The following is a 13586-nucleotide window of genomic DNA, read 5'->3' as shown; positions in this document are numbered from 1 at the left end:
CTCCATGCCTTTTCCACATCACTGTCTATATTGAAAAGAGATTATGGAATGTGCTTGCCTCAGTCATTCAGCGCCTACTGGAGACTGGGGGCATGGGAGGAAGAGAAAGAGCCAAGCGGTCAGAAATCTTAGGCTCTGAAGAGTCGGACACGACTGAGTGACCAAACAACAACGAACATTAGGTAACCAAAAGAGTGAGTGAGAGTATGTGTGGTATGATCCTATTTTTATTTAAAAATAAACTGTGTGGACAATGTATGTTATAGAGATACAGGAGAAAACCAGAAAAACGATGTAAAAACTTCCTTGCAAAGAAGAAATTGAGGGGGCTGGAGGGGTGGCCTCATGTTTTACTTTATAGAAGTCTGGATTTGTTTGAAGTTAACCATTACTTCTGACTTAACAATATACAATTTTGAAACCAAACGGATTTAGGAGGCTAATTTTCTAGGTGGAATATGATAGTTTAGAAATGCCCTTAAAATGTAAAAACCTCTTTCATTTACAAGCCTGTGAGGCCATGATAAAGGGAACACTGCCACAAAACCTGATTTCAAAAGCTCACTCAGGACATTACCCTGTCTTATTCCAGAGATCTCTAAGGCTAGCCATGCCTCTTTTCAAACTGTATCAAAAATAACATAGATGTCAAGATGAGGGCAAAATTAACAATCTTAAAAAACAAACATAAAATAAGGACTTAAGACAAAACAGACGACTAAAGCAGCAGAGTTCTACTAAACTTTATTCAAAACTGACCCTACTTCCTACTTGAGGTACCCCAAAGTCTAGTGTGCAAATATAAATACCCATCACATGTTCAAAAATAATCTTCCAATTGGTGCTCTGACCCAGCTTTGGCACACGTGAATCATCATGCACGTCAGCCACGATGGTCACCTCTTGGTATATATAGCACAATCCTGAAGTGGCACAACGAGTCAGCCATGACACCATTTATTAAGCTCTCACTGAACTGTACTCTTGGAAGTTACACACACCACAACCCACCTTTGCACAGGTAATTTTATTCTCTCCTGTGGGTGTCAACAGTGCTCAGAGATTGTAATTTGAAACATTCAGAAAGCACATACCTGAATATTGTCACATTTCTTTACATCACGATTCAGTAACTATTAAACAATTATGTCTACTAAATACAGTGAACAAAATGGCATAACTGTTTACACCATTCCCTTGTAAACAAGGCTTTTGTCACAATAGTAACAAATGGAATTAATGCATACCACAATATGGATGAGGAAAGACCTTCTTTTTAAATAAACCATTCAGTTCATAAATAAATTCTGATTTTTTTTTCAGTACACATTTACAGACCTGATCAATAAAAAGAAACAAGACATGTAGTTTCCTTTTAAAAAGAAAATGTTGCGAAATGGACCTCTAGGAGAGAAGGCGCCTAGGAGAGGAGGTGAGAAGCAAGCAAGGGGTGAAAGAGAGTTACAAGTGCAGCCCCACGGCAGCCTATGTCTGTTAGCAAACACCGACACGACACGAGGACAGGGCTGTCTGGAGGGCTCATTTTACTTGAATTCCAGCAAGTTGCAATCGATCTTGTAGTACACATAGGGGTAGTATTCCTGTTGACTCAGGTTTAAGCCTGGAATATCCATAGGAGCCTACGGAAAAGTCAGATGATTATTCAACCAAGTACTTAGAGAAATGAAAAAAGAAAAAGAAAAAGAATATTACCATTCACAGGCCTACCTTGGAGATAGCAGATTCTGATCCAGACCACCGCAATTAAGCAAGAGTTACCATAAGCCAAGTCACAGGAATTTTTTGGTTTCCCATTGCGTATTAATGGTATGTTTACACTTACTATAGTCTACTAAGTGTGCAATGGCCTTTTGTCTTAATAAACAAGTACTTATCTTAATTTGAAAATACTTGATTGTTAAAAACTGAGAACCATCATCTGACAATGCATGGTTGCCACAAACCTTCAATTTGTAAAAAAATGCAGTTTTGCAAAGTTCAATAAAATGAAGCACAATGAAATGAGGTATGCCTGTACCTTCTTAATGAACTGGGCTAAGTTTATACATTTTTCCTAATTTAATCTGAGTTTGACATTGTTAACTCCATTTTGCAATAAGGAAACAATCTCAGAAAGGCTGACCTGCCCTGGGAAACAGAGCAAGTGAGTAGTAATGCCAGATTCAAGTACTCTGCCCTCAATGGCTGTGTGGGTTTAACCGTGACTCCACCGTCCTTTTCTATGCATACTGTATAAAATTACTTTTTTAGCCTCAGGCTTGGGGTATTGAGTTTATGAGATACAAGGCTTATAAAATGATGGATAAAAATAAACCAACTGTGATTTTTACTGATACCACTTACTATGTATGCATGTTATAAGAATTTACTGGTATAAAATTCTGCATCAGTTAGACTTTACATATTATCAACAATTCCATGAAAATTTGGAGTCATTTCCTGCCTTTTCTTCCATTAAAAAAACCTTGATTTTTCTCCTATGGGTTCTAACTAATGCACATGTGAAATACTGCCATTCTAAACTAGAGGAAAAATATCAGCAAGCTATTTGAAACAAAAAATATAAAAGCCTGCTACAATTTTAAACAGCAACAACAAAAAGAACACATTGTTGTATGCTTTTGCATGCATAAATGTTCATACATTTCTGTTTTAAAAAAGATATAAACATACACCATTTTAGAGAAATGATAATTCCCTTTAAAAATGCCCATCTATTGACTCTGCTACTTCTACCAGATAAAGTTACAGTAATGACTTATTTTCTTCCTCTCTGCAATCTGTAATTCTTGTAAACAACTAGTATCATTGCTTGTGTGGTCTCTCTGTAGCTATAAACATCAGATCTACAGCAAGACAATGACTGGCTCTTAGAAATACCAAGGAGCAACTACTATAAAATGGAGTAAGCAAGGTAAATTATTTACTAACAAATTGAGAATCTTAAAGCAATTACATAACATCTTCCAATAATTTTTTTCTGAAATTCATCCAGTTCCTATTTTACCAGGTTAATAAATACTTACATCAATAATAGCTGCTGCGCTGCTGTCTAGATGTTTATACAATTCATATAATACTTCTCTCAGTTTCTTCATTGTTTTCTTATTGGGTTGAAGGAGCATTGCTTGGAAGTTCACTGGCAAGCCATACCTTATAAGGAAGCAGAAATACAGGATGTAACACAAGCAAACATATGCAGAGATTTTCTGCTTAAAAGCAAGTATTCTCATACTCTTCTTTAATCACTGTTAATGGGGAGAGGGTGCCTCATTTTAATAACCACCTTTACAAGTTCAGAAACTCACACCTTCTCTGGTCCTCACTGTCCATTAGAAATCTTTAAAATGAGAGCCAACTGTCCACTAGGAATTACTTTTAATTAGTCTTCAATTTTTAAGGTAATTTATGCCCACCCTCAGCAGACAGTGATAATATGTCAACAGTACAGGCCTCTAAGTATCTGCAGGGAACTGGCTCCAGGACCTCTGTGAACACCAAAACCCAAGGGTGTTCAAGTCTCTTAAATAAAATGGTGTAAGATTTGCGTATAATCTACATATATCCTCCCATATACTTTAAATCATTTCTAGGTTACTTATAATACAATGTAAATGCTATGTAATTCGTTGTAAATAAAATGCAAACGCTATGTAAATCATCGCTAGTGCCCAGGAAATTGAAGTTTTGTTTTTTGGAACTTTCTGGAATTTCTTGTTCAAATATTTTCAATCCACAGTTAGTTGAGTCCATGGATTTGGAACCCAAGAATATGGAGAGTCAACTATTGATTCCTTTATGATAATAAAGAATATGGGGGGAAAAAAGCATGAGATTACCCATCTACTACGGAAATTCAAAGAAATTTACAAATAGCATGATGGCAGATAAGTATTTTGAACTATTTCTAATATGAGCAACGTGTACAAAGCATCACAAGATGGTTGACATTTTAAGTATCTCAAAGTAATAAAATATTTTAGGCTACTATGAAATGAGGACTTCAAATAAGGTTACTGTGTATCAAACTACATGTAAAATCTGTGATAGGTCTTTTATTTTTTTTATTTTTTTTATGGCTGAGTAATATTCCATTGTGTATATTCACCACAGCTTATTTATCCATTCATCTGTCAATGGACATCTAGGTTGCTTCTTTGTCCTAGCTATTGTAAATAGTGCTCAGTGTTTTTTGTTTTTTTTTTATAATTTTTTTATAATTTTTAAAAAATAAAGAAAAATCAATGCCATTCTCCCAAATCTTCCCACCCTCTCCCTCTCCCACAGAGTCCATAAGCCTGTTCTATACATCAGTGTCTCTTTTGCTGTCTCGTATACAGGGTTATCGTTACCATCTTTCTAAATTCCATATATATGTGTTAGTATACTGTATTGGTGTTTGTCCTTCTGGCTTACTTCACTCTGTATAATAGGTTCCAGTTTCATCCACCTCATTAGAACTGATTCAAATGTATTCTTTTTAATGGCTGAGTAATACTCCATTGTGTATATGTACCACAGCTTTCTTATCCATTCATCTGCTGATGGACATCTAGGTTGTTTCCATGTCCTGGCTATTATAAACAGTGCTGCGATGAACATTGGGGTACACGTGTCTCTTTCCCTTCTGGTTTCCTGAGTGTGTATGCCCAGCAGTGGGATTGCTGGATCATAAGGCGGTTCTATTTCCAGTTTTTTAAGGAATCTCCACACTGTTCTCCATAGTGGCTGTACTAGTTTGCATTCCCACCAACAGTGTAAGAGGGTTCCCTTTTCTCCACACCCTCTCCAGCATTTATTATTTGTAGACTTTTGGATCGCAGCCATTCTGACTGGTGTGAAATGGTATCTCATAGTGGTTTTGATTTGCATTTCTCTGATAATGAGTGATGTTGAGCATCTTTTCATGTGTTTGTTAGCCATCTGTATGTCTTCTTTGGAGAAATGTCTATTTAGATCTTTGGCCCATTTTTTGATTGGGTCATTTATTTTTCTAGAGTTGAGCTGTAGGAGTTGCTTGTATATTTTTGAGATTAGTTGTTTGTCGGTTGCTTCATTTGCTATTATTTTCTCCCATTCTGAAGGCTGTCTTTTCACCTTGCTAATAGTTTCCTTTGATGTGCAGAAGCTTTTAAGGTTAATTAGGTCCCATTTGTTTATTTTTGCTTTTATTTCCAATATTCTGGGAGGTGGGTCATAGAGGATCCTGCTGTGATGTATGTCAGAGAGTGTTTTGCCTATGTTCTCCTCTAGGAGTTTTATAGTTTCTGGTCTTACGTTGAGATCTTTAATCCATTTTGAGTTTATTTTTGTATATGGTGTTAGAAAGTGTTCTAGTTTCATTCTTTTACAAGTGGTTGACCAGATTTCCCAGCACCACTTGTTAAAGAGATTGTCTTTAATCCATTGTATATTCTTGCCTCCTTTGTCAAAGATAAGGTGTCCATATGTGCGTGGATTTATCTCTGGGCTTTCTATTTTGTTCCATTGATCTATATTTCTGTCTTTGTGCCAGTACCATACCGTCTTGATAACTGTGGCTTTGTAGTAGAGCCTGAAGTCAGGTAGGTTGATTCCTCCAGTTCCATTTTTCTTTCTCAAGATCGCTTTGGCTATTCGAGGTTTTTTGTATTTCCATACAAATTGTGAAATTATTTGTTCTATCTCTGTGAAGAATACTGTTGGTAGCTTGATAGGGATTGCATTGAATCTATAAATTGCTTTGGGTAGTATACTCATGTGATAGGTCTTTTAAACAAACACTGACTAATATTCATAACCTACGTTTAACTTAAGCACAGAATATGGAAAGAACCAGAGCACAGCAGCATGATCTTTTTCTAAACTCGGTATCAAGGGCAAGACCAACATGCACGTCATAAGCAGTATGATACTGACAATCTCTCCCTCATGAGTAGCCCTTTGGTTTCCCCAAATCAATTTCCTATTAGCAGACTGCGTTTCAATAAAGAGGTGCAATGCCAAGGGATCTACACATTCTTTAGTTCCAAGTTTCTCAATGAGCTTTCTTTACCTCAAAACAGACTCAACAAAAACCCTCAGAGCTTTCACATGAATCCATGCAATAAACGCCTCACTGAAATTCACTTTCAGCCACCGTACCAGTGGTCCCTATAGAAAGAAAGAAAAGAATCACCACAAATTTGGTCTTCAAAATGGCAGTTAGAAATCAGATAAATCAAGTATTTTTAAAGCAGTGACTATCCAGTGAGAATCTTAAGGAGAATTCAGTCACATTATGTGTCTGTGTGCTTAGTCGCTCAGTCATGTCCAACTCTTTGCGACCCCACAGACTGTAGCCCGCCAGGGTCCTTTGTCCATGGGGATTCTCTAGGCAAGAATACTGGAGTAGGTAGCTATTCCCTTCTCCAGGGAATCTTCCCAACCCAGGGATCGAACCCAGGTCTCCTGCAGTGCAGGCAGATTCTCTACCATCTGTGCTACCAGGGAACCCCCAATCACATTGTAATTCACTTTAAAAATGTTTCATTATTCTCATATCTTGCATACTTTACCTTACATTAGATGAAAAGGTTAGCTACTACTGTGTAACCTCAGTAAATACAAATATCCATTGACTCTATTCACTACACAGAAAAGGCATGTATGTGTGTGTGTATGTGTGTGTGTGTATTTTTCTTTTTTGCGGCCATGCTGTGCAGCTTGCAAATCTTAGTTCCCTGATCAGGGATCAAACTCATGGTCCCTGTAGTGAAAGTGCATAGTACTAACCACCAGGACTGCCAGGGAATTCTTAAAAAGGCATATACTATAGTGAAGTCATTTAAAATGATACAGAATATACAAGTGTCCTATAGATTTGAAAACCAAAGTATAAAAATCTAAATTTACTATCCAATACTGTTAAATATTTAATACGTTCAAAATAGAATTTAATTACAAACAACTTCCTTGGAAACAGAAAAAATAGTTATGTAGTAAGTCATTTAATATTTCTAAGTATTAGTTTTCTCATCTGTAAAATCAGGGGGTTGACTTAGATCCCTAAAACCTGCTCATTATGTTCTAATTTCTTAATGATTCTATTATGTATTGACAGCATAAATTCTTTATGAACTTACTAAACTATTCAGTATTATTCCTAGTACTAAATAAAAACACTTCTTTTAAGAAACAAACTTCAAACAACTTATTACCATTTCTCCATACTCAAAAGACATACACGATCAATTCAGCTAACAGTTATTTGGGTAATATTACTAGGCTCATTTGGATATAGCAATCAATTTACACAAAAAGGATAACAACACAACAAAGTGAAAGTCTTTGGTTAAAATATCTGTTCTTTTAGGGTACTGGATCTCCCCCCCAACCAGCTGCTTTTATTTGACATTACTTTATTAGGGTTAGTTTTCTTCCAACTGAGATGTTAGGGTTTATAAAGCACTCGGAAATAGTTGTAAATGGTATGTGCTTTCGTTTCCCCTTGCATTATAAGAGAAACACGTTTTCACTCTTCATGTTTCCCCTTCCATACACTCTTTAATCTTCACAAAAATCCTTTACTTGAGGATGGCAAGTCCACACTATCTTTCACTCACAATTCCATCCCTGTTCTCCACTGTGCCTAGAACATACTAACTCACCAATGGTTTACGTACAAATTCCTTCAGTAAAAGACTACAGCATTAAAAAAAAAAATTCTGCCTCAAGAAAATGAAATTTCCTACTGAAAAGAGAGAATAATTACTTAACTAAAATGACCCCTCACTATAGCAGCATTAATCAAAACACTGTATTTAAAATTAACTTTTGATACAGACTTAGAGGGATTAATTTTAAAATATACATTTTAAGATAACAATTCACAGATCTCAGCTTGCTTAGAGAAAACTCATTTTGACTATTTAATAGAAAAAAATAACTAAAATCAAAATCAGAAAAGTTTTTTCTTTTAAAGAAAAGCAGTACCAGTTTTTCTTCTGCTTAACACAGATAATATTAAATATTAAAAATACATACAAATTGCTTTTTCTTGTCAGTAGAAAGCCTGTTCATTTCTTCTTTGTCTGCTTTCATCTCCTCTTCATTATACTGGAAGTCACGGACAATGAATCTAAATTAGGAAAAAAAAGAAAACCAAAATTGTCCACAGGAAGTATAGGTAATCTAACAAATTTAAAAAACTTTTAAAATAATAATCTTACTTGTTTTCCCTGGCTTTGTGTCTGAAGTCATCAACTGCCTTCCTAAACAAGGTGACATTACATAGGTAACTGTCTTGGTCCTCTGAGAGAACACTAGAGAAAGAAAGACAAAGTCCATTTAAAGCTTTATATTTATTGTTCACATTCATATTGAGGGCAGAATTCAGAAACGGGGAGGAGGAAGAACAAACAGAAAGGTATGGCAGCCCTTCCTGAACCCCTCAGTGCTTTTCAGCTGTACTGCCTCAAATGCTGAGGACACTCAGTCTTTATGTTTTTACTTACAGTGTCTTAACAGGCCCCTCGTACATTTCTTCCTAACCAACAAAATTAAGCATTAACTCAAGGAAAGCTTCCAAGCCCTGAGACCATGACTTTCAGTCTGTATCAGCAGCAGGCCAGCCAAGGACAAACTGTCCAGCAGCTGGTTGTTTTCCAGACTCTCCCCGCTTCCCGGCTAAACACCCTCTTCTCCTTTGCAATCTGAATTCTCTCTTCTCTCCTGCCCTGCCCCCAGAGGCCTGGCCCTCCCCTTTTAATTTGTGCCCTCTCAAGACTATTACACTTAGTTCTTATACCCAGTGCCCATCAAATCCAAAGCAAGGCAGCTACCAAGTAGGCAGAACTTGATTTAAAAACCAAGGCAGAAGTCAAGTGGGGATAACCGTTTGTGAGCTACAGGTCTGAGTCTCCAAACTCTCTGCATTCAATTCCACTGTTGTGTACAAGCAGTAACAGTATATTCTCACCCGTGTAACCAAGCCAAGACGAAACTAAGAGTCAGTGCTTTTCAGCTGTCTCATGGCATTTTCAGTCACCCACGTGTGTGGCAGTGCTTCTGGAGCTTACAAGCTCTTCTGTTCTCTTCTTACCTCTCTCCCAAGGCTCAGTTCTGCCATCTGCTCTGCTTCAATCAACTGACCCGTTTCACTGCTGAAGCATCTTTCCTGCTTTTCTTCATAAATTATCTTTGCTAACCTGGCTCCAAAGCACAGATGAAACTTTTCTCTGCACAATGGCTAGTGTCATCTTTTTCTAGGTCCTCCTTGCTAGCATCCTCTGCTTCATCTAGAACTCCAGCTCCCTGAACAAAAAAGCTTCTGTGAAGCACCACCAAGTCTGTGGTGCTGCTTCCCATAACAGAGAAAAGGCCAAGTCAACCAATGATCTGACCCAACTAGTTTATCTGAACAGGCAAAAGTAGAGACAAACAGCTAAGCGGTAATTGTGAAAGTATATGTGAAAAGCACCTCTTTCTGAACAGTTTTTCCAACAGAAAGAAGCAGAACAATAGTCTGGCTTCCACTTCTTTGGCTGTGTGAACTCTGATGCGGCATTTATACACGTCTTTGCACTTAGCCACCCAATGACGGCAGTATTTCACATGGTCCAATCTTTCAAGATTTATGAACATTTTGCAAATAGCTAGATTTTGTGTTTAAGTGAAATTATTTAAGTTTGAAGATGGTCTTTTTCAATCTATTCTCCCTCAAAAGTCCACTTTCATCTTCACTGCTTCCAAGAGTAATCACTCAAGTATTGTGCCAAAGAGCAACAAGTGACAACGTTGCTACTTAAAATTCACTTTAAAATAAGGCACTTAGAACAATGACTAGCACATAGTAATTACTCAAAAATGTTAGTTATTAGGATAAGCAAAAAGTCCAGCATTAGCTCATAGAGCTCTTTCCTAAACCGTGTATAGCATTCCAGACTGACTCACTAAGATGTGTCTGCCTCACATAAACTAACCATCCTCTTCAGGGCTGGCCGAGCTACTGCCCTGTTCTTAATGACTCAAATGCCTTTTCAAGGAGGTGGTCTGAAATCAGTCTTTAGAACTGCTAAGCAGATGAACAGATGTTTTCACTGAGTGAGGAAGAGCTGGAGGCACTCAGGCGGTCAGTGGACACTTAGGGGTCATTTAGAAGATAGGTATCGCCTATACTCAACTGGCAGCATCTGAAACTTTTTCCTTTAAACTACTAAAGTGATTTTCAAAAGATGTAAATCTCTGAAGGAATATTTCTGAAGTCAGTCTTCCTGAGTAAACCTGGGCTCACATGCCACTCCCCTGGGCTCGGCTCTCCACAGCGCAGGAGGGCATGTCATGCGCACTGCGTCCTCTCTCTCCTCCTCCCCCACCCCCAGATGTCAAGCCAATCTCTGTGGCTTTAATGGGCTCCAAAGAACAAGGTTTAAGAACGTGTCATCCGTCCGGATAAACAGCTTCAGAGGAAAACCAGTATCAAGACACAACCTCAATCTTCAGTTTACCATGTGAAGGGCCAGTGTGAATGGAAAGCACTCCCCAAAAATGGGAAAAAAATTCACAATGAGCACAAGTTTGTGGTTTTGTTCTCAAAAAAAGAAGTCAACATTTATGAAACTGCAAGATTCATATTACCTTCTACTTTACATATCTTCTCAAAATTATTTGTCTATTTTTTTTGGCTGTGCTAGGCCTTCACTGGTGCGAGGGCTTTTCTCCAGTTTCGGCAAGCAGGGGCTACTTCTCATTGTGGTGCTCCGGCTTCTCACTGAGATGGCTTCTCTTGCTGCAGAGCACCAGCTCTAGGAATGTAGGCTTCACTAGTTGCAAAGTGTGAGCTCGTAGTTGTGGCGACAGGCTCAGCTGCTCCATGGCATGTGGGATCCTCCCAGACCAGGGATTGAACCCATGTCTCCCACACTGGCAGGCGGATTCTTTACCACTGAGCTAACAGAGAACTCCTACTTCATATATCTCATCGAGTCTTAAAAGGACCTCATAATGTGTACAACAAAGGTGTGATGCTCATTTTACAAAGAAAATGAGGCCCAGAGAAGTTAAAAGACTTACCCTAGGTCACACAGCAAGTTGGTAGCAGAACCAGCAAAAGAACTCAAGATTCCTGGGTCCAGGACTCTTTCCATTATACTAAGCTACCTCCCATATGACACAATGAAACTGGAAAAGAAAATACTTCATGGGCCTGGCCTTACTACCACCACTTCTCTACTACCTCCCAGACTTTCCTTTCATCCTGCTGACACCTCTTGAGGAATATACACACAAAAGAATTCTTCGGGGAGCATACACACTGTACTTATATTTTCTTGGCAAGTATCTCATGTGGAAAGGCAGAATACAGGAAAAGATGACATGTTATAATGTCATGAGTGCACAACTTGCAGTGAAAAGACCTCAATTTTTAGTCCTAACTTTGCCATTTGACACTTTTATGGCCATATGCTTTAGGCCACAACTTAACTCTTGTGCATTTTTTACTTCATCTATGAGAAAAAGTGTAACAACTGCCCAAACTACTTCACAGAACTGTTGTAAATATCAAATTAGACAATGAATATTAACCTGTAAGTTCAAAAATGCTTAATAAATTTTTTTTTTCCAAAGGAAAGTACAGGCTAGGTAGAATCTATGCTCACTGGAAAGTGATAGTAAATATCTGCAGACCAACACAGTAGCCTAGTAGCCATTTTGGTATACTTCCTTGACAAGATAAATGGGGAATTAGAGACACACAGTAGGTATGAGATAAGTACTGAAAGAAGGATCTTGAGAAGGTTGTACAGCAGAAAAAGTACCACACAGGAGACCTGGGTTTTGGTTACAGCTATGCCACGTATGAGATATGTGACTCTGGGCAAACCACTTCGGCTCTGTGGCCTCAAACTTCCACATCTATCAACATGAGTGGGTAGGTGAGACTGTGCAAAGGCCCTTCCAAGTCTAAAATTATAATAACTAGAGTTAATATAATTCATTTATTAGGTGAAAAAGATGGTTCCAAAACTATAAAATTTACCACAAAGAAAAGATAAAGATATTTCCTAATCCAACACCCAGACTATAAAGGAATTCTGGGCGAGAGCAGGCTGTAAGGCTACTACTTACTTGCTAGACCTTGGAACTACCATTTCAGCTAGCGTCTCATACTGCTTAATCCAGTCGTTGTGGTTTAACCTGCAGAAAAGGTACAATTAAGTTACTAGAAGAGAAAAACAAGTCCTACTTCCTGCCAGACCCAGAAAGAGAAAAAACTATGAGACAAACTATATATATATATAATTCAACTATATATATATAGTAAATATATCTCAAATCTATCTAACAAAAGAAAAATCAAGTTTCTGACAGAGAATGAATTCAAATACATTGAGTGGTGAAGGAGGAAACATAACGCACCATCTCTTACATCTAGTAACTACTGCAAAAGAGGCACACCCTAGAACTCAGTTTGGAAAAGAAGCAAAGCAAAATGGAGATTTGAAATTATTTTCAAACTTTAGGGTTAATTTATATTACCTCACTAAAAAGAAAAGAAGAAAGCAAATAAGGAAGTGAGAGAGAGAGAAATGAGAGAGAGAGAGAGAGAGAGAAGCCATGCTGAAATCACTAACACTTTTATTCAGCGGCCATTCAGAAGCGCTGGGAGAAGGCACGTTTACTGAAGCACAGGGTACCAGGAAGCACTGAGTCAACAAAGCGACAGTAAACCAAGCTGCCACAGAGCATTGTGCAACAGCCTTCCTTCCTTCTCTAGAGACCACTGGCTTTCGTGGGTGTGGCAATATAAAATAAAGAACTGTATCGATAGTATTGTAGCCAGGATAATAAATAAGCCACTATACAAGGTACCCTAGGTCTGACCCTAGGTTTCCAGTACAGTGTACAGAAAACTATGAAAATTTCTTGTCTTAAACACAAATTTTAAACAAAGGTTGCATAAGACAAATCTTTTCTCTGGACAACGGTTATTTCCATGCATAGTATAAAAACACACATACACAGACATTTTTCAGAAATAATCAGTATTTTCTTATTCTGCAGTAAGCGGGGAAAGGCAAAAATCAGATGATACTGTCGCCACTGTAAATTAAATGGAGGTGCTTTCCCGCCCCTTTCCAGGAGGCATCATTTTCCTATATTCCCAGTTTCCTAGCCAGATAAAAATGGAGAGCACAGCAAAACAAGACTTTATGAATAATGCTGACAAGAGTCCCCAAATCTCCCACGCCAGTTTGGATCCCCCAATGATTTCCTGATGGTAAGATTTCAGTGCAGGTCAGAAATGAAACCATTAACAGTATTTTCCGCCACCCACCCACACATACAGAATCCTAACCTTCAAAAGATTTCATTTTATCAAGATTAACTATGCCCAAATGTTAATTAATACAGAAGGCCTAATCTAGAGGAGATTTCAAAGAATTATCCAACCTAAACTATGGCCATAACCTGTACCTGTTTTTGTAAATAAAGTTTTACTGACACCAGACATATCACTTCATGCACACAGTGGGGATGGCTGCTTTTAGCTACAACCACAAAGCTGACGTGGCAGAGTTGAGTAGCTGTATCACAAACCATAT

At 37.9% G+C, this 13586-nt stretch overlaps 1 protein-coding gene across 2 annotated transcripts in view; it reads right to left on the bottom strand.

The window, feature by feature from the left end:
- Positions 1-727: 727 nt before the first annotated feature.
- Positions 728-13586, bottom strand: part of ATP6V1C1 (ATPase H+ transporting V1 subunit C1) — a 42108-nt gene continuing 29249 nt past the window's right edge. For both annotated transcript variants that reach the window (XM_086335331.1, XM_086335330.1), the window contains 6 exons: positions 12109-12177; positions 8211-8303; positions 8026-8119; positions 6056-6153; positions 3048-3174; positions 728-1640 (listed from right to left, as the gene is read on the bottom strand). In XM_086335331.1, coding sequence (XP_086191457.1) covers positions 1545-1640; positions 3048-3174; positions 6056-6153; positions 8026-8119; positions 8211-8303; positions 12109-12177 — 577 coding nt within the window. In that variant the 3' untranslated portion in view covers positions 728-1544. The remainder of the gene's footprint in view (positions 1641-3047; positions 3175-6055; positions 6154-8025; positions 8120-8210; positions 8304-12108; positions 12178-13586) is intronic.

The sequence above is a fragment of the Bos grunniens genome, chromosome 14 (assembly GCF_055505025.1).
Source record: "Bos grunniens cultivar Pamir isolate PY7600 chromosome 14, Bosgru_T2T1.0, whole genome shotgun sequence".
Classification (NCBI taxonomy): Eukaryota; Metazoa; Chordata; class Mammalia; order Artiodactyla; family Bovidae; genus Bos; species Bos grunniens.
This window is presented reverse-complemented; position numbering and strand designations above follow the sequence as displayed.